This window comes from Papio anubis, chromosome 7 (assembly GCF_008728515.1).
Source record: "Papio anubis isolate 15944 chromosome 7, Panubis1.0, whole genome shotgun sequence".
Classification (NCBI taxonomy): Eukaryota; Metazoa; Chordata; class Mammalia; order Primates; family Cercopithecidae; genus Papio; species Papio anubis.
Genome location: NC_044982.1, coordinates 153,361,807 through 153,387,537, shown reverse-complemented (window position 1 = coordinate 153,387,537; position 25,731 = coordinate 153,361,807). Strand labels below are relative to the sequence as shown.

The window sequence follows — 25,731 nt, the reverse complement described above, 5'->3', positions numbered from 1 at the left end:
TGAAAATCAAGTATCCATTGTTTTATAGAATAAATGCATTCTTGATGAATTGCCTGTAAAGAAAATCCCAATATATCAAATACTATTATCCTATTAGCTAATGTTACAAAATCAGAAATATATTTTTCTGGCAATAATCTTTTTGCAAAAGAAAAATTCATGCTTATCCTTGGATGTTATCTTGCTGCTTGAAAAAGTAAAGAAGTCATATTTAATAATCCAGCCAATGTTTCAACACACACATTTAAAAGAAAAAGAAATTTCTTGTACTAATATTGCTCCAAGTGATCCTTTAACTGTTGTGCGAAATAATGAAAGCTTGAAGGAAAATAAGAGCTGAAATGAAAAATAAACGTAAAAGAAAAAATTGCTCAGCTATATATATTCTCTCAGTATATGTCCATTAAGTAATTGATAGGTGTTGAATTTTCTGTTATAAATCCAAAATTAATTGAAATTTGGCCTGTGCCCTTGATTTTTTTCATAGCCTGACAAAAAGAAAATGTCGTATAAAGAAACACATTTTACATGATGATGTGCTAAGTGCCCAGTAGAGCAGTGAGACTGTGCTGGGGAAGAAGAGCAGGAGAGACTGACTCTGCCTTTACAGAGGTAACCTCTGAGCAGGGTTTTGAAGGGTGAGGAGTAGTTTAGAGTAGGAGAAGAGCGCAGACTCTGGAGCTGGACTTCCTGTCATTACTTCCGGAATGATCTTGGGCAAATTTACCTCCTTCATTTTCTCATCTGTAAAACTGGAATGGCATTTGTAGCTACATCAGAGGCCACTATGGAGAGTTAATACGTGTAAAGAACGTAGAATATTATATTGAGCGTGGTAATGACTCAATACATGTGCTGCTGTTTGTTCCACTATTAAGAAGGAGAAAAATGTGGAGGCCGAGGTGGTGGATTGCTTAAGCCCAGGTGTTCAAGATCAGCCTGGGCAACATGGGGAAACCCTGTCTCTGCAGAAAGCAAAACCATAAATAAATAAATAAATGAACAAACAAAAGATTAGCTAGGTGTAGTGGCCTGCACCTGTAGTCCTAGCTACTCAGGAGGGTAAGGTGGGAGGATCACCTGATCCTGGCGGCAGAGGTTACAGTGAGTCAAGATTGTACCACTGTACTCCAGCCTGGGTGACAGAGTGAGACTCTGGGCTCAAAAAGAAAAAAAAAAGAGAGAGAGAGAGATGGGAGGGAGGGAGGCAGGGAGAGGGAGAGACAGAAAAACGTTTTTGCAAACAGGTAACAGCCATTTTTTATTCTGTAAAAGTTCAAATTGCTTCCTCTTTAATGGCTTTTACAAATGAGCAATTTAATGCAAGATGTAGAAAAGAAATGGAAATAGGGTATAACCATTCAGAATAGAACCGCAGAGGCCCTGATTGATGAGGTGGGGAAGAAGTTACCATGCATCAGAGGGCTACCTCATGACACGCTATTGTGACAGGTACTTCAGATTGTCACTGTGTTGTTACCTGATGCACAGGAAGTCCCTTTTCCACACTGGAGAATAGGCAGTGAAACAGTGACAGCTGAAGAATGAAACCGCTTGACTACAACACACCACTGAGGAGGCCCTAAGAGACTGATACACAAATTACTACATTAGCTTAAGCCATGTTAGTAACCCCTGTCTGCTCAAAGGGTCTCCTTTCTCTGCAGATTTTTATAAGAAATTTTTATATGAAATCAATAGATAGGATGAAAGCCTCTGAGTGAGTGCTTTGTGACAGGTAACCATTACAATTATGGAAGATGTCATTTGCTGGAAATAAGTTAATTGGCTAGTAACGGGTTACTTATTAAGGTATATAAATCAGGATGAGGAAAGTAGAAAATATGGTGAAGAATTACACAAAATCAGAACAAAAGAGAGGGCTTACTAGGTGCCCCCTTTACCCGTGGATTTAAGTAATCACTGAAGTAACCGGAACTCGAAAGCCATTGATTTTACAATTAACAAGAGATAAGGGAAGCAAGTCTTTCTGAAATCCTGGCTTGGACAGGCACATCGTGATTATTTTGGTAACCAGTTGCCTGGCTTACAAATTTCTCACAGGTGATTCGTTTTGTATATTGAGCTTCTAATTTAATCAGTAATGCCTATGTTTGTTTCTGTTTGTGTATGAATTAGGAACTCAAGGAGAAATTAGATTCCAGTCACAAGCGAGACATAGAAGGCATGGGAGTTCCGGAAATCAAGTATGGAGATTCTGTCTGCTTTGTACAGCATATAGCCAGTGGTCTGTGGGTGACCTACAAAGCACAAGATGCCAAAACTTCCCGCCTGGGACCTCTGAAGAGAAAGGTGAGAGTCAGAATGTCTGTCTACAGTTGTTTTACCCTGAGTTGGAAGCAACTAGGCAATAGAACTGATTCTGAGAATCAGGTGGAGGTGATTGTGATTTACTTCTTACTATTCAGAAGAGTTATTTTGTGATAGATTATGCACAGTTTCTTCCATACTTCAGCCTAATGTGGATACTTTGACCCCATATTCAATGGGGGAAAAAACCAAATACACAGAAAATCTGTAAGGAGGAGATGGTGTGCTTAATGCACTCTGAAACCCTATCTAAATGGCTTTTGGTGATTTGCTGTCTTGGGATTATCCACATCATTGCTCCCTTCATTTCAGTGGATAATTGAGTTATTGTGCAGTTTTCATAAAAGACTAAATAGATCTCTACAGAGAAAACGCAGATTGCATAATAACAAGCCCACAGGAACCCACTGGCAGAAAGAAGAGATGTTGTGGAATGACAGTATCCACAGATTGTATCTTGATTTGGGTGGTGCATCACAGCCTGCTCCAGTGAGAAAAACTAGCTTGGGTACATGCAGCATCTTTTCACCAGAAAGTCAATTGCCATAACAGTGTTTCTTTTGGTGGGAACCAAGTAATGGATGTCAAGGATGTGATGCTTTTATCCCTGAAAAACCCTTATAAAATATGGGTTTAAATAGTCAACTAGTCCCAGAATAAGGTGCTAGAAGGTACTGTGCTCTGTAGTTGAGGTTTAGCAGCCTAAGGTAGTCATGATGAAAAGTTTTCCAGAATGCAGGTTATGGTAAGAAAGGATGTTGAGAATGAACATAAGGTAATATCTTAATTTTGTGTAAGGCAACACAGACTAGGAAGATATCTAGAAAACGGGAAATGAAGTGATCAAGAGGGGATAGAAAATACAATAAATAAGAGGCCACATAATCTGGCTTGTATGAGACCAACCCTTCCTCTGAAAACAGCTGCACAGGCTGGATACAGTACCTTCAAAAAAAAATGGAAGGTTTCAATAACCAAGCCAGCCAAAACATACGCACAAAATATTGCACACAGAATGTAAGTGCACTGAGGTGAGCCCACCTTCGTCTTTGTTTTCCCCCTCAGCACATTTGCTGATTTGCAGAACTAGGGAATGGGATCTTGCATTAGCTCAGTTGTGCTAAAGAGTCAGATTAGACATAGGTTCAGCCAAGGCTTCTGGAACTCAAGGGTCCAAGAGTCCAGAGTAGAGAGAACTGCAAAAACATGTGCCTAAAATTCTACATGCGGTTTCCTCTAGAATCCTAAGCTGACCGTGGATGGGGTGTGAAGCCAAAATAGTAAACGCAAAACTGCTGTGATCATGAAGAGCAAAGCAGAGATGTTGACATTATGACAGTACTAGGGATATACAAGTCAGGGTTCAGGGTGTGACAAGTTGGAATGACCCTGGGAAATACAGTAGGCTTTCAGTTGATCTTCAGAAGAGCTACACCCCGGGAATGAGGGCTACACGCTGGAAATAAAAACAAATGGAAAATAAATGCCAAAAACTCATCCTCTACTCTTACCAGCCTATCAGAAGAAAATTCAATCCTCAATCCTCTGTAGAGTACAGTAATACCGTCTAGAGCCTCTGCAGTTTTTGAGACCTACTAAGGCATTGGTAGCATTTAAAGAAAGTAGAATTTGTGGATCTGGGCTGTAACTCTGGGTGGGCAGGGACACACTCCAAGGACTCTGCAAATGTGGAGAGATCTCATTTCGCATTGTTGACTTATTGTACCTGTCCATGCCTTTCTCTTCTAGGACCATAGCCCGCACATTCATTTAACTGTTAGAATGTATGTGTGAATTGGGGAGGTGCTTTTATGAACTCTCCCCAGCTGGTGCGATACTGCTCAGCCCTCGACAGGGCGACGCTGCTTCTTTTCCTAGGAAGCATGTTAAGTGCCCTCTCTAAAAATACAAAGGATGTCTGAATCTGTGCCATGTTTTATGAAATGAACAAAACAGTAATCAACAGAAACCAATCAAGCACAAACACAATGAAACACCTGATGAGTAGCCACTTTAAAGCACCCTCTTTCCTATTCCCACCTTAGGCTTCTTCTCCCTGCTCTTCAGTTGTAAGATTTCTCCGAGAGAAAGAAGGACCTTAGGAACTGGGCTGCTGAGATCAGTAGGGTTCATAATAACAACATTCTAGCAACTGCATCTCCCCCCAGTTCTCATTACTTTCTCATTTGGCTGTCCAGTTTAAAGGTGTTATCTGAACAAGCAAAACCTAAGAATTTTGGTCTTTAAGGACCAGAAATCTGGGACCCAGGCCAAAGTAAACGTAGTGGCAATGTATTACTAAACCCAAATGCAGCATTGCTAACCAGTTGCTGAGGTGTTCTGACAAAGGAATATTTTCTAACAGTTAGTGATTCCAATGGTAACAGTGTCCTTTGCTAATGCGCACACTGCAGTATACAGATGGGATGCAAAGTCTTGTTTCAAAAATGAACAAGCCTGAATTCTAATTCATCATATCAGGAAGTACCTTCAAAATAATAAAAAGCAAGGAAAAGATTTTTCACATGGAAAGGAAAATAAGTTGCTTCTTTAAGCTAAAAATGAGAGAGGCCAACAATCTTTATTCTATAGATACTTTCTAGAGCCACACGTTTTGTCCGTGTTGACATGTAGACTTCCAGGATCTACACATTGTCTGTCTTTGCTTACTTCCGTCAAGAGGAAACCATGTCAAGGAACTTGGATCAGGATTTGACCTCGACTTGAACCAGGATCAAACTGTCTCACTTAACACACTTGATCTTTTTTTTTGTCGTTGTTGTTGCTTTTTTTTTTTTTTTTTTTTTGGAGACGGAGTCTCGCTCTGTCGCCCAGGCTGGAGTGCAGTGGCCGGATCTCAGCTTACTGCAAGCTCCGCCTCCCGGGTTTACACCATTCTCCTGCCTCAGCCTCCCGAGTAGCTGGGACTACAGGCGTGTGCCACCACTCCTGGCTAATTTTTTGTATTTCTTAGTAGAGACGGGGTTTCACCGTGTTAGCCAGGATGGTCTTGATCTCCTGACCTTGTGATCCGCCCGTCTCGGCCTCCCAAAGTGCTGGGATTACAGGCTTGAGCCACCGCGCCTGGCCCACTTGATCGTTTTAAGGGAAAAAGCCAGTGACCTCCACATAAAAAGTGGGTAGCCCCTCCCAAAAAAATTGTGTCATGGTGTCCTTAGTGACAAGTACATATGCTTAGCTTCCAGATAACTGGTCTAACATCAGTACTATACTGCCTCTGATAATAAACACTCATTGAGCACCTATTAGATTCTAGGTACCATGCCAGTTGATGACATGTAAATCATTGAATCCTGCAAACAACCCTCTAAGATAAGTCCGTTTGCAGATGGTGAAATCCAAAGCAAATGGGGGTTAAGTAACTTGCCCAAGGTCACACAGCTGGTAAGTGGCATAGCAGGACTAGACAAAGGTCTGCTGATATCAGAGCCCATGCTTTCAAATTGGCTCTCTATCCTCCAAGAGAAGCCAGCTACCACCTTGAACTGCTTTCCCCAGCCCTACAGTTAACTAACTCAGTGTAGTTGGCCTTCAGTCGAGAAACCAAGCCTGATCCCAGTACAGGGTTTTGCTTTACATTGTCTTTTTCTTCAATTCATCTCTGGAGGAAGAGACTTTGAACACAGTGACTGTTCCCATTTCCAAGGGTAAGATTCCATGTTCATTTTAAGAGAAAAATCGATTATGAGATATGTTGTCACCCTTTCAAATCTAGGCCTGAGGAATGTGTCATAACTCATACCACGGTGGCACATAAAATTTCATTTTCATCAAAGCACTGTGTCTAAGGAATGATGCACATGTCACTAACAGGGCATATGGGTGCAATAACTTTGCTAATGTCCCATTCTCAAAATGGACGCAGGGGAGCTTATTTGGAGACAGGAATAAGAGGGATGAGGGAAATACTGTGGGAAATGTTGACTGCCCATATGTGGAATAATTGTAACCTTAGAGCTTCTGTCCCTTGCCACGTGGGTAGGTCATACTCCATCAGGAAGGCCACATGGATGATGGATTAACACTGCAGAGATGCCAGCGTGAGGAGTCCCAGGCTGCTCGGATCATCCGGAACACTACAGCCTTATTCAGCCAGTTTGTCAGGTATGTTAGCTCCTTTCCTCCTCTACCTGGTGAGTTTGACTCTGTGGCCTTCCAACACCACCACCCACCTCTTTTTGATACTGTGAATGTTTTCAGGAAATAATGATACACCAGCAAAGAGTTTTACCATCAAGAGCTTGAGGCTGAAACAGATTTCCTACACAGGTGAACTCCTACTAGCTTCACCCTTTGCTCAACAAATGCCCAAGCTCCATTAGTTATTCAGATTGGAGGGATGAATATCCAAGATCTTTGCATGACAATTAAGTGAAAAGAGCTGGAGTGCATTGGTCCATTTTATATTTGTGTGTAAAGAGAAAAACAGCAAAGAGGAACTGATACACTCCCCATGTATTATGTAGGAAGGGTTTCTCCATCATTCAGAATTGCTGCTATGGTTTGGATCAAAGTAGCTTTGCACTGGAAGCCTTGGGTTACCCAACTGTGGCTGTGGCTTAAATGAGAAAATTAACTGAACTGCCTGCTTGGATCGTAATCCCTCCAGTCTAAATAATGCTTCCAAAACAGAACTCGGTGGATTGTTTTCACCAATTACCATGAGAAACTGATTCTGTTGTAAACTGTGCAGTGTTCCAAGATCATTCTTCTCTTGTAGGAAAATCTCTCGAAAGCCAAGGGGTGTAAATTACATGTGTGAATTTGCATGAAATGAGAACTTTGTTTTAGATCTTGACTTTTCTTGCTGTTGAAAGACTGCAGTCCAAGGGATGTGTATTAGGAAACAGGCTGGGCTGCCGTTGCAGTTCAGAGTAAGCTTTTACTTCTTGTTTAGGTAATAATATAAAAGTAGGTAGGTGGTTTAAGGAAAATAGGTGGCCTAGCTACTGGGGCTCAAGTTCCTTCCATCTTGCTGTTCTGACATCTCCCAAGATTCTTAAAGTGCATCCCTGGACCAGAGCATCAGCATCACTTGCAAACTGGTTAAAAAATGCAGATTCTCAGGTTTTACCTCAAACCCACTGAATCAGATACCCTCAGAATAAGATCCAGCAACTCATAGTGTTATAGGCCCTCCAGGTGATGCTGATGCATACTAAAGTTTAAACATGACTGCCCTACCATAGAGATCTTAACCTTGGCCACATGCTAGATTTATCTGGGGAGGTTTTAATACCCTGATGCCCAGGCTACATCTTAAACCAATTGCATCAGAATCTGCAGATGTTGGATCCAAATGCCGGTATTTTACTGAAGCTCCCTAGGTGATTCCGACATCAGCCTCAGTTGAGAACTGCTATCCTGGGATGTTTTTCCATTCACATGGTCAAAATGTCCAGAACAGGCCGGGCGCGGTGGCTCAAGCCTGTAATCCCAGCACTTTGGGAGGCCGAGACGGGTGGATCACGAGGTCAGGAGATCGAGACCATCCTGGCTAACACGGTGAAACCCCGTCTCTACTAAGAAATACAAAAAAGTAGCCGGGCGAGGTGGCGGGCGCCTGTAGTCCCAGCTACTCGGGAGGCTGAGGCCGGAGAATGGCGTGAACCCAGGAGGCGGAGCTTGCAGTGAGCTGAGATCCGGCCACTGCACTCTAGCCTGGGCGACAGAGCGAGACTCCGTCTCAAAAAAAAAAAAAAAAAAAAAAAAAAAATGTCCAGAACAGATAAATCTACGAGGAAAAAAGCAGAGGCAGAAGTAGGAAGAGTTACCTTCTTTCTACCTAGAAGTAGAGAGAAGTAGAAAGAGGCAGACGCTGGGGTGTCTTGGGGGAAAGGGAGAGTGATTGCTACTGTGTAAAGCTTTCTGGAGAGCTGATGAAAACGTTCTGAAACTGATCATGGCAAAGGTTGCACAACTCTGAATATTCCCAAAGCTACTGAACCTTTGAATTGTACCCTTTAAATGGGTGATCATATGATATGTGAACTGTATTTCAATTAAGTTGTTATTTTAAAAAGTCAGTGGGAGTTATGTGCCTGACAATGGGGAAATTATTTTTAAACATCTCTATTGAGGTAGAATTTACATATTACAAAATTCATCCTTTTAAATGTACAGTTCCATGAGATTTTGTTTGTTTTTTGTTTGAGATAGGGTCTCACTGCAGCCTTTCCGCCATCTGAGCTCAAGCAATCCTCCCACCTTAGCCTCCTGAGTAGCTGTGACCACGCATAAATACCATCACACCAATATTTTTTTAATTTTTTGTAGAGATGGTGTCTCACTATATTGCCCAGGCTGGTCTCAAATTGCTGGGCACAAGGGATCCTCTCACCTCAGCCTCCCAAAATGTTGGCATTATAGGCATGAGCCAGCATCCCTGGCCAATTCAGTCAGCTTTCATATATTTATTTGCAGAGCCTTACAACTATCACTGCAGTTCAGTTTTAGAACGTTTCCATCCCTCCAAAAATATCTCCTCATTGCAGTTTATTCTAGTTGCCACCTACAGCCCTAGGCAACCACTAATCTGCTTTCTGTCTCAATTTAATACATTAATAAATCATGAAATATGTTGTCTTTTGAATCTGGCCTTTTCACTTGGCATTATATTTTTGAAGCTTATTATTTTGTTTCTTCACTTATTTATTGCTGCAGAGTGTTCTCTCTGTGTGTGTGTGTGTGTGTGTGTGTGTGTGCGTGTGTGTGTGTAGAGGGAGAGTTCTATATAGATAGAGATGCACATATATCACATTTTACTCATTTAGTTGATGAACAGTTGATAGTTTCCATTTTGATTACTAAGAATAATGTTTTTTGGATATTAGTGTAAAAGTTTTCAGATATGGTTTCTGTTTCTCTTGGGTAAATAGGAGTGAAATTGTTGAGTCATATATAAATTTGTATAATGTTTTGATATATTTTTATTGTGGCAAAATATGTATCACATCCACCTTATCATTTTAGCCATTTTTAAGTTTAGTGTCATCACCACTATCCATCTCCACAGTTTTTAATCATCCCAAACTGAAACTCTGTATTTATTAAACGAGACTCCCTATTCTCCTCTCCCTCAGCCCCTTATGACTTCTACTGACTCTTTGCTTCTATGAATTTAGCTATTCTCAGTACCTCATATAAGTGGAGGCACATAGTATTTGTCCTTTTGTGTCTGGCTTATCTCACTTAGCAAAATATCTTCAAGGCTTGTCCATGTTGTAACACGTAACATGATTTCATTCCTTTTTAAGGTTGAATAATATTCCATTGTATATAAATACCATGTTTTATTTATTCAATTGGGTATGTTTAACTTTATAAGAAACTGAAAAATCTGTTTTCCAGACATTTCTCTTAGAAATGTCTGAAGTTTCTTTTCATTACATCTTTTCCTCCATTTGTTACTATCTGACTTTTTGATTGTAGCCATACTAGTAGCTATGATACTAGTAGATATTATCGTGGTGGTTTTAGTTTGAATTTCCAGAATGCATAATGATACTGGACATCTTATCATGTGCTTATTAGCCATTCATGTATCTTCTTTGGTAAAATGTAATTAAGCATTTTGCCTTTTCAAATTGGGTCATTTGTCTTAAAATTAAAATTTGAGAGTTGTTTGTATCTTCTGATTATGAGTTTTCTGCCATATTTATGATTTGCACGTATTTCCTCTTGGTCTTTGGCTTTTCTTCTCATTTTTTTAAAATGGTGTCTTTTGAAGCACAAATGTTTTATTTTTGATTAAGTTCAATTTAACATATTTATGGATTGTGCTTTTGGTGTCATACCTGAGAACTCTCTACTCAAATCATCATGATTTTCTCCTCTGTGTTTTTCTAAAAGTTTCAGAATTTTAGCGTTTACATTTAGGTCTGTGATCCATTTTTAGTCTATTTCTGTGCATAGTATGAGGTAAACGTTTCAATTAATATTTTTGTATGTGGCCATATGGATATCAGATTTCTCCGTGCACGGTTTTCTGGAAAGACAACATTTCCCCATCAAGTTGCCTTGGCACTTTTGTCAAAAGCCAAGTGATCATAAATGTAAGAGTTTCTTTGTGGGCCCTTAGTTCTGTTTCATTGATCTGTATGCCTGTCATTATTCAAAAATAACACTGTCTTAATTAATGTACCTATAGTAAGTATTGAAATAATGTAGAGTGAATGCTCCAATTTTGTACTTCTTTTCAAAATTATTTTGGTGCTTCTGGGTCCTTTGTATTCCCATGTGAATTTAAGGGTGAGTTTATTTTTGTCCGAAAAAATTCTGCTGGAATTCTCATAGGTATTAAATTGAATCTAGAGATCTGTTTTGGAGGACTGTTAGCCTCATAATATTAAGTCTTCCAATCTACAAACATAGTATGTCTATTTATTCTTCTTTAATTATTTTCAGGAAGATACTGTGGTTTTTATTATATAAGTCTTGCACTTCTTTTATGAAATATATTCCTATGTATTTGATTCTTTTTGGTGCTACTACAAAGAGAATCATTTTTTGATTTCATTTCAGATTATTTTCTGCTGGTACATAGAAATTAAGTTTTAGAAATATTGGACTTATGTCACTGACCTAATTGAAATTATTTATTCAGTGGGCTTTTTGGAGAGCAGGTGGATTCTTTAGAATTTTTTACATACAGGATTGTGTCCTCTGTGAATAAAAAGATATTTATTTTTTTCTTTCCAATAGGGATGCCCTTTATTTATTTTTCTTACATGATTGCACTGGCTAGAATATCCACTACAATGTGGAATAAAAGTGATGTGAACAGACATTCTTGTCTTGTTCCTGATCTAAGGTGGGGGTGGGGAGAGGGCAGGAAACATCAGTTTTTCACCATTAAGTGTGGTTTTGACTGTAGGATTTTTGTAGATGCCCTTTATCAGGTAGAGGAAGTTCCCTTCTATTCCTAGTTTGTTGAGAGCTTTTATCTGGAATGAGCATTAGATTTGATCAAAAGCTTTTTCTTGGTCTATCGATATGAACATACAGTTTTGTCCTTTGTTAATATGGTTTATTACATTAACTGGTGGGAAATCGGGTATTGGTGTTTCTGTTACTGTTGAATTGTTATCTTCTACTTCAATTCCATCAGTTTTTGCTTCACATATTTTGGTTTCTGTTAGGTGCTTATATGTTTATAACAGATGTATATTTCTGATAAATTTGCCCTTTTGTAATTTTAAACTCTTTTCTTTTCTTCTCTATGAACATTTTTGTCTTAAGTCTATTTAATAGAGCCATTCTAGGTGTCTTATGTGCAGATAATGTTTTTTGTTTGTATGGCATGTTGTCGTCAGTCCTTGTACTTTTAACCTGTTTGTGTCCTTGAATATAAAGTGTGTCCCTTGTAGACAACATATATTTGATTTTTAAAAATAGTCTGACAATCTCTCCCTTTCATTGGTATGCCTAATCCATTTATAAGTAATGTAATTATTTAGATAACTGGATTTATGTCTGCCACTTTGCTATTTATTTCTTATGTCTCTTTTATTTATTTATTTATTTTTTGGTCCTCTGTTCCTCCCTTACTACCTTTTTTTGTGTTAAATATTCTCCAGTGTAACATTTTAATTATTTTGGGTTTTTAAAAATACTTTTTTGAGGAATTCTTTTCTTTTTTCTTTTTCTTTTTTCTTTTCTTTTTTTTTTTTTTTTTTTTTTTTTGAGACAGAGTCTCGTTCTGTGGCCCAGGCTGGAGTGCAGTGGCGCAATCTCAGCTCACTGCAAGCTCCACCTCCCGAGTTCACGCCATTCTCCTGCCTCAGCCTCCCGAGTAGCTGGAACTACAGGTGCCCGCCACCATGCCTGGCTAATTTTTTGTTTTTTGGTAGAGACGGTGTTTCACCGTGTTAGCCAGGATGGTCTCGATCTCCTGACCTCGTGATCCGCCCACCTTGGCCCCCCAGAGTGGTGCGATTACAGGCGTGAGCCACTGCCCGGCCGAGGAGTTATTTTCTTAGTGGTTGCTCTAGGGAATTTAATATATATTTAACTTGAAATAATGCACTTCAAATTAATACTAACTTAACAAATAAAGCAACTTTGCATTAACATTTTTCCATTCTTTGCCTAATCCTTTGTGATAATATTGCTACTTGTATTACATCTTCATAAGTTATAAGCTCAGCAACATGGTTTTATAATTATTTTATGGAGTTTTTTAAAATCAATTACAGGAACAAAAGAGAAAGATATGTATTTTTATATTGCTTCCAGTATTTACCTGCATAGTTACCTTTACCAGTGTTCTTTATTTCTTTGCGTGAATTCTAGTTACTGTTTGGTGTCATTTTCTTTCAGCCTGAGGGACTTCCCTTAGTATTTCTTACAAGACAAGCCTGTGACCATTTGCTGATGGACCTGTGTGTGTGGCTGGATTTTGTTTTCTGCTTGTGTGGGAAGCAATAGATAGCTAGGGTCCTCTCCAGTTTTTCCTGAGCATGTGTGTGGCCTTGCACATTGCCTACTCTGCCCTATCAGAGCTGTTTCGCCATGAGGCATTGGGGGGAGGGACATGGAAGCATCAACAGGCTGAAACACTGAAATTAAAAAAAAAGAAATTAAAAAAAGAAATTAAAAAAATATATGTATAAATACACACACATACATACACACACACACACACACACACATACATATATAGACACACTGGGCCGGGTGCCGTGGCTCGCTCCTATAATCCCAGCACTTTGGGAGGCCAAGGCACGTGGATCACCTGAGGTCGGGGTTTGGAGACCAGCCTGACCAACATGGAGAAACCCGTCTTTAATAAAGATACAAAAATAGGCCAGGTACAGTGGCTCAGGCTTGTAATCTCAGCACTTTGGGAGGCTGACGGGCGGATCACATGGTTAGGAGATCGAGACCATCTTGGCTAACACGGTGAAACCCAGTCTCTACTAAAAAATTCAAAAAATTAGCCAGGCATGGTGGCGGCACCTGTAGTCCCAGCTACTCAGGAGGCTGAGGCAGGAGAATGGTATGAACCTAGGAGGTGGAGCTCGCAGTGAGCCAAGAGCATGCCACTGCACTCCAGCCTGGGCGACAGAGCAACACTCCATCTCAAAAAAACAAAAAACAAAAATAGCCGGTCATAGTGGCGCATGCCTGTAATCCCAGCTACTCAGGAGGCTGAGGCAGGAGAATCACTTGAACCCAAGAGGTGGAGGTTGCAGTGGGCCAAGATCGCGCCATAGCACTCCAACCTGGGCAACAGTAGTGAAACTCCATCTCAAACAATAAAATAAAAAATAAAAATAAAATAAATATTTGATTTTTTGTATGCCTTTAGTCAATTTCCAGAGTCCAGAGGTTGTTGTTTTGAATGGTTTTGTCCAATTTTATTATTATTTTGTGAGAGAAAGGATTTACTGAGCTCTTTACTCAGCTATTAGGTCCCACCCTCAAGAGGAAAATTCTTGATTCTTCCAGGCACAGGATATTTTAGAAAAAGAGGACTAATGAAAAAATATCAATGCTGAGGGGGTGTGGGCTGCGAAAGTTATAGTATATTTGGATTTTTTAATAGCTAGGCAGTAAAGGAGAAAAAAACATTTTGGAAGTAGATTCTTCTTCCCCATCTCTTTTGAGAAACCAACTTTGTATGCTGTGTGCACACGGAAACCAGGAGGGGAGGGGGTGGTCTTCTGGGAGCACATTAAGGCTAAGGGAATAGGGAAGGAACAAGAAAGAAAAATGAAGAAGAGGTTAAAGTTTCATCATGCTATCTCATCATCCTCTGTAGAGTTGCTGGGAACTGTCCAGTAGAATGAACAGTGTGATCGATTAAGGAGTCTGAAAAACTCTGCCGAGGAAAAGATACTGTCAGCTGTCCTCTAAGTTTAACCTTAGAAGAGAGACAACAAATAAATCATTATGTTATGATAAATATTCAGAATCACCTGGGATCTCACTTGAATTTAATAAAAGAATTCATTGGCAAAGGCCCAAGAATATAGTGGGACAGGCTATAGGGAGTTGAAGAAGGTGGGGAGGGATAGGTGCCAGTTGTAGTTATTTCTGAATTGAGGCTCTGACTTATCTCTGGACATTGGGCTTTTCTCTCTGAGGTTCTTTTAGAGTAGAATATGAACACCATGATGCTTTCCAGAAGTAATGTCTGTTTTCACCATTGCTTCCCATGCCAAGCATGTGATATGTCTTATTTTTTGAGGAAGGAATGAATCTGCCCTAGACTAGTAGAGGACTATAATATTCATGTTTCTTCAAGGGACAAGATGAAGTAGTCCAGCAATGAGAGCCCAACAGACAAAAAATTAGACCTGGCAATCAAAGAATGCACCTTTCCTATTTTCCAGGTGCTAAATAGAAGCATAAGAGGCCTAGCAGCAACCCAAATATCACACTGATAATGGCAGTGGCAAAGCTGAGACCTGAAATGTCCAACTCCCTGTATGGTGCCTATGCTGCCTCAGTGAGCTACAAAAAATGTCTATAAACCTCTTGCTGTCATCTTTTCCAATCATATAAAGAATTATTCTTGACCAGCCTCAGTGTCTCTAGTAAAATGAAAGTGTTTTTTTGCCGGGCGCGGTGGCTCAAGCCTGTAATCCCAGCACTTTGGGAGGCCGAGGCGGGTGGATCACAAGGTCAGGAGATCGAGACTATCCTGGCTAACATGGTGAAACCCCGTCTCTACTAAAAATACAAAAAAACTAGCCGGGCGCGGTAGCGGGCGCCTGTAGTCCCAGCTACTTGGGAGGCTGAGGCGGGAGAATGGCGTGAACCCGGGGGGCGGAGCTTGCAGTGAGCCGAGATCGCGCCACTGCACTCCAGCCTGGGAGACACAGTGAGACTCCGTCTCAAAAAAAAAAAAAAGAAAGTGTTTTTAAAACAAAAAGCAAAAAGCAAGCTCTGGAGCTGGCCCGAAATACTGAGGAAAATGTGTTCATTCCTTCACTGAACGCAGAAGTGGGGAGTCATATTGAATTGAGTTTCATACTGCCAAGGCTTCATCTCATGTACTCATGGCATTGTCTTCCCTCCTATTTTTGTGTCTAATAATATCCCAGGTAGTCATTTGCAAACACTAACTGAGAACTTGCAACATGCCAGGCACTGCCAGGAGTTGAATACACACTGATGTGCCTCCCTGCCTATAATAAGCTTACAGTCCCCCATTATTCCTTCCCCATTGCGTGCATTTGGCATTTTTAATACAAAATTGGAATTATCACCTCACAGCCTGATTGCTTTCAGAATTTTTTGAGTCTTTGTTTGGGCCTAGATGAAAATCTTGCCTTAGCATGTATGCAAATTAATATATAGCAGTTGGTGAATAAGCAAATATACTATAAATGCCTAGGAGAGATCATTAGAAATTGGCCATCAAGAAGCAGCCATGCTAAATGCTCCAGTTAAAAGACACAGAATGGCAAGCTGGGTAAGTAGTCAAGACCCATTCATGAGCTGTATTCAAGAGACCCATCTCACGTCACGTGCAAAGACACACATAAGCTTGAAATAAAGGCCAGAGGAAAATTTACGAAGCAAATGCAAAGCAGAAAAAAGCAGGGGTTACAATCTTGGTTTTTGACAAGACAGACTTTAAACGAACTAAGATCAAAAAAGACAAAGAAGGGCATTACGTAATGATAAAGCATTCAATTCAACAAGAAGAGCTAACTGTCCTAAATATATATGTACCTAATACAGGAGCACCCAGATTTATAGAACAAGTTCTTAGAGACCTACAAAGAGACTTAGACTCACACACAATAATAGTGGGAGACTTTAACACCCACTGTCAATATTAGATCATTGAGATGGAAAGTTAACAAAGATATTCAGGACCTCAATATCAGTTCTGGATCAAGTGGACCTGATAAATGTCTACAGAACTCTCCACCCAAAAACAACAGAATATACATTCTTCTCAGTGCCACATGACACTTACTCTAAAATCGATCACATAATTGCAAGTAAAACACTTCTCAGCAAATGCAAAAGAATTGAAATCATAACAGTCTCTCAGACCACAGCAAAATCAAATTAGAATTCAAGAAACTCACTCAAAATCACACAACTTCATGGGAAGTGAACAGCCTGCTCCTGAGTGACTCCTGGGTAAATAACGAAATTAAGGCAGAAATCAACAAGTTCTTTGAAACCAGTGAGAACAAAGAGACAATGTACCAGAATCTCTGGGATGCAGCTAAAGCAGTATTAAGAAGGAAGTTTATAGCACTAAATGCCCACCTCAAAAAGCTAAAAAGGTCTCAAATTGACATCCTAACATCACAACTAAAAGAACTAGAGAACCAAGAGCACACAAACCCAAAAGCTAGCAAAAGACAAGAAATAACCAAGATCAGGGTTGTGGAACTAAAGGAGACAGAGACACAGAAAGTCCTTCAAAGCATCAACAAATACAGGAGCTGGTTTTTTGAAAAAATTAATAAAATAGACTGCTAGCTAGACTAATGAAAAGAATCAAATAGACACAATAGAAAATGATAAAGGGGATATCAGCATTGACCCCACAGAAATTCAAACAACCATCAGAGAATACGATAAACACCTCTATGCAAATAAACTAGAAAATTTATAAGGAATGGATAAATTCCTGCACATATACACCCTCCCAAGACTGAACCAGGAAGAACTTGAATTCCTGAATAAACCAATGATGAGTTCTGAAATTGAGGCAGCAACAAATAGCCTACCAACCAAAAAAAGCCCAGGACAAGATGGACTTAACAGCTGAATTCTACCAGAATTCTACCAGGTACAAAGAGGAGATGGTACCATTTCTTCTGAAACTGTTCCCAACAATTGAAAAGGAGAGACTCCTCCCTAACTCATTATATGAGGCCAGAATCATCCTGATACCAAAACCTGGCAGAGATGCAACAAAAAAAGAAAACTTGAGGCCAATATCCCTGATGAACATCGATGTGAAAATCTCAATAAAATACTGGCAAACCAAATCCAGCAGCACATCAAAAAGCTTATCCAGCATGATCAAGATGGCTTCATCCCTGGGATGCAAGGCTGGTTCAACATATGCAAATCAATAAACGCAATTCATGACATAAACAGAACCAAAGACAAAAATCACATGATTATCTCCATAGACACAGAAAAGGTTTTTGACAAAATTCACCATTTCTTCATGGCTAAAACTCAATGAACTAGGTATTAATGGGAAATACCTCAAAATAATAATAGCCATTTATGACAAAGCCACAGCCAATATCATACTGAATGGGCAAAAGCTGGAAGCATTCCCCCTTGAAAACCAGCACAAGACAAGGATGCCCTTTCTCCCAGCTCCTATTCAAGATAGTGTTGGAAGTTCAGGCCAGGCCAATCAGGCAAGAGAAAGAAAGAAAGGGTATTGAGACAGGAAGAGAGGAAGTCAAACTGTCTCTGTTTGCAGATGACATGATCCTGTATCTAGAAAACCCCATCGTCTCAATCCAAAAGCTTCTTAAGCTGATAAGCAACTTCCACAAAGTCTCAGGATACAAAATCAATGTGCAAAAATCACAAGCATTCATATACACCAACAGCAGACAAGCAGAGAGTCAAATCATGAATGAATTCCCATTAATACTTGCTACAAAGAGAATAAAATACCTAGGAATACAGCTAACAAGGGAAGTGAAGTCCTTCTTCAAGGAGAACTGAAAATCACTCCTCAAAGAAATTGGAGATGACCCAAACAAATGGAAAACATTCCATGCTCATGGATAGGAAGAATCAATATCGTGAAAATGGCCATATTGCCCAAAGTAGTTAATAGATTCAATGCTCTTCCCATTAAACTACCATTGACATTCTTCACAGAATAAGAAAAAACTACTTTAAAATTCATATGGAACCAAAAAAGAGCCCATATAGCCAAGACAATCCTAAGCAAAAGGAATAAAGCTGGAGGCATCACACTACCCAACTTCAGACTATGTTATAAGACTACAGTAACCAAAACAGCATGATACCGGTACAAAAACAAACACATAGACCAATTTAAGAGAATAAAGAACTCAGAAATAAGACCATACACCTACAACGATCTGATCTTTGACAAACCTGACAAAAACAAGCAATGGGGAAGTGATTCCCTATTTAATAAATGATGCTGGGAGAACTGGCTAGCCATATGCAGCAAATTGAAACTGGACCCCTTCCTTATACCTTATACAAAAATTTACTCAAGATGGATTAAAGACTTTAATGTAAAACCTAAAACGATAAAAACCCTGGAAGAAAATCTAGGCAATACCATTCAGGACATAGGCACAGGCAAAGATTTCATTATAAAAACATCAAAAGCAAATGCAACAAATGCAAAAATTGACAAATGGGATCTAATTAAACTAAAGATCTTCTGCACAGCCAAAGAAATTATCAGAGTGAACAGACAACCTACAGAATGGGAGAAAATTTTTGTAATCTATCCATCTGACAAAGGTCTAATACCTAGAATCTGCAAGGAACTTAAACAAATTTATAAGAAACAAAAACTCATTAAAAAGTGAGCAAAGGATGTGAACAGACAGTTCTCAAAAGAAGACATTTATGTGGCCAATAAACATATGAAGAAAAGCTCAACATCACTGATCACTAGAGAAATGCAAATCAAAACCACAGTGAGATACCATCTCATGCTAGTCAGAGTGGCGAGTATTAAAAAGTCAAACAACAGATGCTGGCGAGGCTGTGGAGAAATAGGAATGCTTTTAAACTATTGGTGGGAATGTAAATTAGTTCAACCATTATAGAAGACAGTGTAGCAATTCCTCAAATACCTAGAACCAGAAATACCACTTGACCCAGCAATCCCATTACTGGGTATGTACCCAAAGGAATATAAATTATTCTATTATAAAGATACAGGTGCACAGGTGTTCACCGAAGCTCTAGGCACAATAGCAAAGACACAGAATCAACCCAAATGCCCATCAGTGATAGACTGGATAAAGAAAATGTGGTACATATACACCATGGAATACTATGCACCCATAAAAAGGAATGAGATTGTGTCCTCTGCAGGGACATGGATGTAGCTGGAAATGATTATCCTCAGCAAACTAATGCAGGAACAGAAAACGAAGCACCACATGTTCTCAGTTATAAGTGGAAGTTGAACAATGAGAACACATGGACCCAGGAAGAGGAACAACACACACTATGGCCTGTCGAGGGGTGAGGGGTAGGAGGAGGCATAGCATCAGGAAAAATAGCTAATACATGCAGGGCTTAATGCTTAGGTAAGGGGCTGATAGGTGCAGCAAACCACCATGGCACATGTCTGTGTAACAAACATGCACATCCTGTACATGTATCCCAGAACTTAGAATAAAATAAGATACAAAAAAAAAAAAAAGTCCTTGTGATGTTACTTGCACATTGAGCCAATTCTCAATCACTCAGGGCCTAATGATGCAAACCCACAAGAGGTGGGTCCATTTCCCCTTCCTCTTCATAGCCTTTGCCCTCTGAGAGGCTCCCAGGTGTACCCCTCAAGGAGATGGGGAAAAGAAGGGTCATTTTGTTATCTGTAATGCTTTGTATTCTCTCTCTGTTGAAGGGGTTTAATTACAAAAATTGGGGAGAGATTAAAACAGAAAAAGAGAGACACTTGCAGAAAAGGAATACAACAGGGACAGAGAGATGGGAGGGCAGGTAACGTGGGGTTGGGGAACACCAAGAAACAAAGAGAGACAGACCTCAAGGCAGAGAAGAAGGATGTTTGAGAGATAGGGGACACTGAGAAAGGAGGGTGATAGAGAGAGAACACAGAGAGAGGAAAGTCAGATGAAAGGACCACAGATCCAGAAAGCAAAGGAACCATCAACAAATGGAGTGAGGGAAAGCAGGCATGTACACAGAAACGTGATGAGAAAAACACATGCAGAGATCTCAGAATACACACAGAGACGTGGACGGGGTGCAAGAGGAGAGACAAAGAGAAAACTAACATGGAGATAGAGGCAAAGACCCAGTGATAGAAATCCTTTCAGCCGTATGATTAATCAATGCCAAGAAGGTGTGATTGTTTAAAAGAATCATGGGTTAAGTTTATTTTTTTAATGTTTTTATTTAAAAGAAAAAAAAAAAGTGTGACAGACAACCAGGGGTAAATGGAAGGGGAAGCATCTGCTGTAGATAGAAGAGTCACTGTCACAGTCACCATTGAAATTACCTCTTTAGATTACAGGGAAATCATGATTACACATTCAGTGAATACCCATTGATGCTATGAGCTGAAATATTATGGTAACATTAACAGGATGAGTTATAAGTTGCTTGAAAATAAATGTGCTAAAAGGAGTCATTTCCCTTTGTTTGTGAAAATAGCTTTAAACTTGAATGTGAATATTTCCTTCTGTTGCTCTGTTAGCTGGGAAGCTTCATTTTGTAGCTGCTGGTACAATGGCCGCCCAAGGAAGCAGCCCATGGTGCACCATGGGGGGCTGTTAGGCGTGGGACCCAGTGGGTGTTCATCAGGGCGCTGCTGCTGGCTGGTGCCTAAACCATGTCAATCTCATGGTTTTTAGCGGAAACAATCGCACAGCTGCCCCCATCACCCTGCCTATAGAAGAAGTCCTGCAGACCCTACAGGACTTGATCGCCTACTTCCAGCCCCCGGAGGAGGAGATGCGACATGAAGACAAGCAGAACAAGCTCCGCTCACTCAAAAACAGACAAAATCTTTTCAAGGAAGAGGTAAGTCAAAAAATGAAAAGTTGAAATTCACTTTGTGTCCAGAGCTAAAATATTCCTATGACTGCAACTTAGCTTTGTCTTTCTGCATGCACGTGTTTATGAGAGAGCCAGAGGACAAGAGAGATTTGGAAGCTGGGAAATTGGAAGCCAACCTTCCCTGTCCGCCAAACCTGGTTACATTAGCAATGGCTGGCACGTTCAAACCAGATTATGTTTTAAAGCTTCAGTGCCACATGTGTATCGAAAATACATTTTCAGTAAATATCAGCTGTGAGAGCATGACATTGGCTGTGATTCCCAAGTTTTGGGGCATGTTAGAATTACCTGGGAAACCTGTTTGAAAAACACAGATGCCTGGATTCTACCACTTTTAGAATACCTGAGAAGCTGGTTTAAAAGACACAGAATATGTTAAGTCTTATGTCAGAATTCAGCATCTGAGTCACTGGGAGTGGGACCTGGCCATGAGGAAAATGCCAGCTGGGGCTTAAGAGACCCAGGGCCTCATTCTGGCTTCATCTCTGGCTGTGTATGACCACAGACAAGTCACAAGCCTTTTCCAAACTCGGAGACGTGATGATTTAGTGCCAACAGGCCATGGTTGTACTTCTGGGCCTGCCATACGTGGGCACAGGGCTTGTCGCTTGGGCATTTCCAAAGTTAGTGGTATGGAATGTAAACCATCCCTGCTCAGTCTTCTGATCTAACCAGACTTTGGTCCCGGGGACATTCTCAATGCCTTAAAGGCTACTGAAATTCCATTTACCATCTCCCTCCTGTGTGCTAAGAACAGCTAGCACAGATTTTTACTGGGTGGCGTAGTATTTCAAATTAGCTAGAAAAGTGGTGATAGTGTTATTGTCTCTAAATCCCACCTTTTTTGGGGGGTGGGGAGGTAGGAAGCAAGCATGGTTGTTTTGTGCATCTGAATGGAACTTGAACTTACTTGATATTTAAGAGAGAAATAGGTACTATATCTAGAGCTGTTTCTGGGTGAGTCAGAACCACTTCACACCAGACCAAAAGCAGGTTTTTGTGAAACTCATTCACCCTCCCTCTTCCTAAGTATGTCCTTGGATTGAGTTAAGCACGTGGGGGCAACCTGTCAGAAGAGGCTGCTGACTCACTCTCCAAATGGATGCTATTTAGGTCTCTCAGGCATAAAAATGCATATTTTGTTTTTAGGAGGGAAAAAAAACAAAACCCAACTGGCATCATGAAGGTTTATTTGCATATTGGCATTATCAGCTTTAAAAGGTGAATGATACAGGAAGGGAAAGAGCAAAAGGGATTCTGCTTTCTTAATCAGTAATGTTTATATTTTCCTCCACTCTCCTTCTCAGGGAATGTTGGCTCTTGTCTTAAATTGCATTGACCGCTTAAATATCTACAATAGCGTAGCACACTTTGCAGGGATTGCAAGGGAAGAGAGTGGCATGGCCTGGAAAGAAATTCTGAACCTCCTCTACAAATTGCTGGGTAAGTACACATACAGTGCCTTCTCCCTGGGACGATTTCCATGTGAAATCCCAAGATTGTCTTTAAGTTGCCATTAACCCTGTGATATTTCGACTGCCTCATTTCTTAGAAGCCTTTTGTTAGCCATTCAGTTTTAACCCAGCTGTTCATTCTGTTAACTAGTAGCAGCCAGTAGAAGCAGATGGTAATCAGTTTCACTGCAACTACCTGGGAAACTCTTGACAGTCACCTACGCTCCATCAACCTCTATTCCTTACCTTTCATGAGGAAACAAGACTAGAGCACATTTACGATGTCTTCCAGTTTTAAACTTCTGCAAAGATATCACCTGCACTTTAAGAATTGTTATTCTCTTAAATCTGTGCCCTCTCACTTGTCCACTTGTTAGTCATGATTCCCACTGCTTTGGCCTGTTATTTATTTCATTTTAGTGAAAAGAAAAAGGTGGGAAGTAAGAATATTCCAGCAACAAGCTTATCTTCTCGCAGTATGGAGTGTGTAGTGATGTTCTGGTGCCTGCTACAACAGGTTCCATCCAGAAGGCCTAGGCCACCTGCCTATGGGTGGGAGGCAGAGAGAAGGCAGTATGAGCCTATGCAAGAAGGTGGCCGCCAGGAGTTACCCAGACACTGTGATAAGCTAGTACTTTAGGGCTTTGCTCTGTGTATGTCCCACTGAGAGGAAATCTATCATAGAAAGTTCACTAGGCCAGAAGGGAGCCCAGAGAAATCAGTCTGGACCTATTCCCCAGCTTAGGGTTCAAGCTGATTGGATAACCACAGTACTGATTGATTGTCACTTTATGACCGTGTAAAGTGTCTTCAAACTCTAATGTTTTGTATTGACCCAGTAAGCATGATTTTAACAATAATACCTAACAATTATTAATCTTTGTGTGAGTGGTGAAATATCTCTTTTGAACCCCAGAACAACACTTTAAGGGTTTGTTACTATTGTCATTTCGCTGATGAAGAAACCGATGTATGTGATGCTCATAACCCAAGGTTACACATCTAGTAACTGATGGAGCTATGGCTTGAGACTCAGCAGTGTAACTCCAGGACTCTTGTGCTTAACTTCCTTGTTGCAACTGACCTGAAAAGGAGGTTAGGAGCTCAGACTTGAATTGTGTCCTCTACTGACTGAAGATACAAAGCTGAGGCCCTGGAGGAGGCCTTTCTTTATCCTAAATTTGCCATGTAGCAGCCTCAGTGAAATTCCAATTCAAACCTATCATGTGAAGGGCAAGCTACTTGGGGGCTAATCAGTTTACATGGACTTCTTCCAGATTTGCATCTACTCTTTTTTTGTCCTGTGGAGAGAAGGTTATTTGGTGTAGATTGGTAAAACTCAATTGACAGCAAATTCTCTCCCTTTCTTTGCAATATCGTCTGCCAGTGGCTTTCAAGTAGGAACAGGCATCAGGATCCGGGGGTGGGCTGGTTACAATACAGATGCCGAGGCCCACCCCCAGAGTTTCTAAATCAGTAAAGCTGGATGAGGCCTGAGAATTTGCATTTTTAACAAATTCTTAGGTGATGCTGATCCAGGGACCATGCCTCAAGAACCACTGTCAAATAAGGATATATTTTAGATATTTTATAGTTACATGCTGCTATTATGCATCCATTAGTGTATAGCCGACCTTTCCAGCTGTGTTCATGGGGTGCCTTCCTTTAGCACTGAAGAATAATAAATCTGTAGCTAAATTTAAGAAAACATTGCAAGAAGTTGAGTTCTTAAGTCAGTAACCAAGCCAGTATTAAATTCTTGCTTATCACAATGAAGTAATTTCATTACTTTATGCATTTATTGTCTCCATTGCCTGCTTGATGCAGGCAGGGAATCTCCCTCCCTTCCCCATTGCTCTAGTCTGAACAACTGGGCAGGTGTTTGGTACATAGCAGGCTCTCTGGAAATACTTGTAAAGTGAGCCAATACTAGATTTTTATTTTTCTAAGTATAGAAAGAGGTGGGGTGTGGTGGTTCACGCCTGTGATTCCAACAGTTTGGGAGGCTGAGGTGAGGAGGATCGATTGAGTCCAAGAGTTCAAGACTAACCTGAGCAACATATTGAGACCCCCATCTCAATTAAAAATATTTACGCCAGGCATGGTAGCTCGCTCCTGTAATCCCAGCACTTTGGGAGGCCAAGGCGGGTGGATCACTTGAGGTCAGGAGTTCGAGACCAACCTGGTCAACATGGTGAAGCACCATCTCTACTAAAAATACAAAAATTAGCTGGGTGTGGTGGCACACGCCTGTAATCCCAGCTACTTGGGAGGCTGAGGCAGGAGAATCACTTGAACCCAGGAGGTGGAGGTTGCAGTGAGCTGAGACTGCACCACTGCACTCCAGCCTGCGCAACAAGAGTGAAAACTACATCTCAAAAAAAAAAAAATTAAAAATTAAAAATTAGCTGGACATGGTGGTGCATGCCTATAGTCTTAGCTACTCTGGAGGCTGAGGCAAGAGGATCACTTAAGCTCAGGAGTTCATGGCTGCAATGAGCCACTGTACTGCAGCCTGGGTGACCGAATGAGACTGTCTCTAAAAAAAAAAAAAAGAAAGAAAAAAGAAACAGAATTGTGTCAGAGGGCTAGGTAGAGTAAGACTGGCATTCAGTTCCTTTTAGTTGCTAAGCGAAGTGTTCAACAGCTTTCCAAGTTCTCATGCCCATCATTATATCCTTTAACCTCTGTGATCAAACATCTCCTTGTTTGCAGCTGCTCTCATTCGTGGAAACAGAAACAATTGCGCTCAATTCTCCAATAACCTTGATTGGCTCATCAGTAAATTGGACAGACTAGAATCTTCCTCAGGTGAGAGTTGACAGGAAACTATAACTAGAAAAGATGAAGGGTTTTTTTTTTTTCTTTCTGTAAAAAAGAAAACAAAGTTGAATCTTTTCCAATGGATTGTAAACAATCCTCAAATCATTACTTCAAAATTAAGAAGAAATAGTCTTCAAGCTTCCTGGCACTTGTACAACTTTATTTAACAACTCTAACCCAGACTTCAACAGTCCGTCCTTTTTAAATTTTTTACTCTGTGCCTTCACTGTTATTCCATGCCTTCATTTTAGTCCTTGGGTCCATTAATAACCCCTCCGCAACCCCACCCACCCACCTAGTGATCCTTGTCTCCTTCTAACTCCTATTATATTCTTATTCTCTGGGGTTTTAA

The 25,731-nt window shown here is 40.4% G+C and overlaps 1 protein-coding gene across 15 annotated transcripts in view; it reads left to right on the top strand.

The window, feature by feature from the left end:
- RYR3 (ryanodine receptor 3) overlaps nucleotides 1–25,731 on the top strand; it is a 569,735-nt gene that overhangs the window by 261,168 nt on the left and 282,836 nt on the right. For 14 of the 15 annotated variants that reach the window (XR_002523591.2, XM_021941701.2, XM_021941703.2 and 11 more), the window contains 5 exons: nucleotides 2,140–2,313; nucleotides 6,335–6,456; nucleotides 20,898–21,066; nucleotides 22,410–22,545; nucleotides 25,272–25,367. Coding sequence is in view for 14 of the 15 variants with exons in the window: in XM_021941701.2 (XP_021797393.2) it covers nucleotides 2,140–2,313; nucleotides 6,335–6,456; nucleotides 20,898–21,066; nucleotides 22,410–22,545; nucleotides 25,272–25,367 (697 nt within the window). In the remaining variant the exon portion in view is untranslated. The other variant, XM_021941710.2, reaches the window with a different exon arrangement.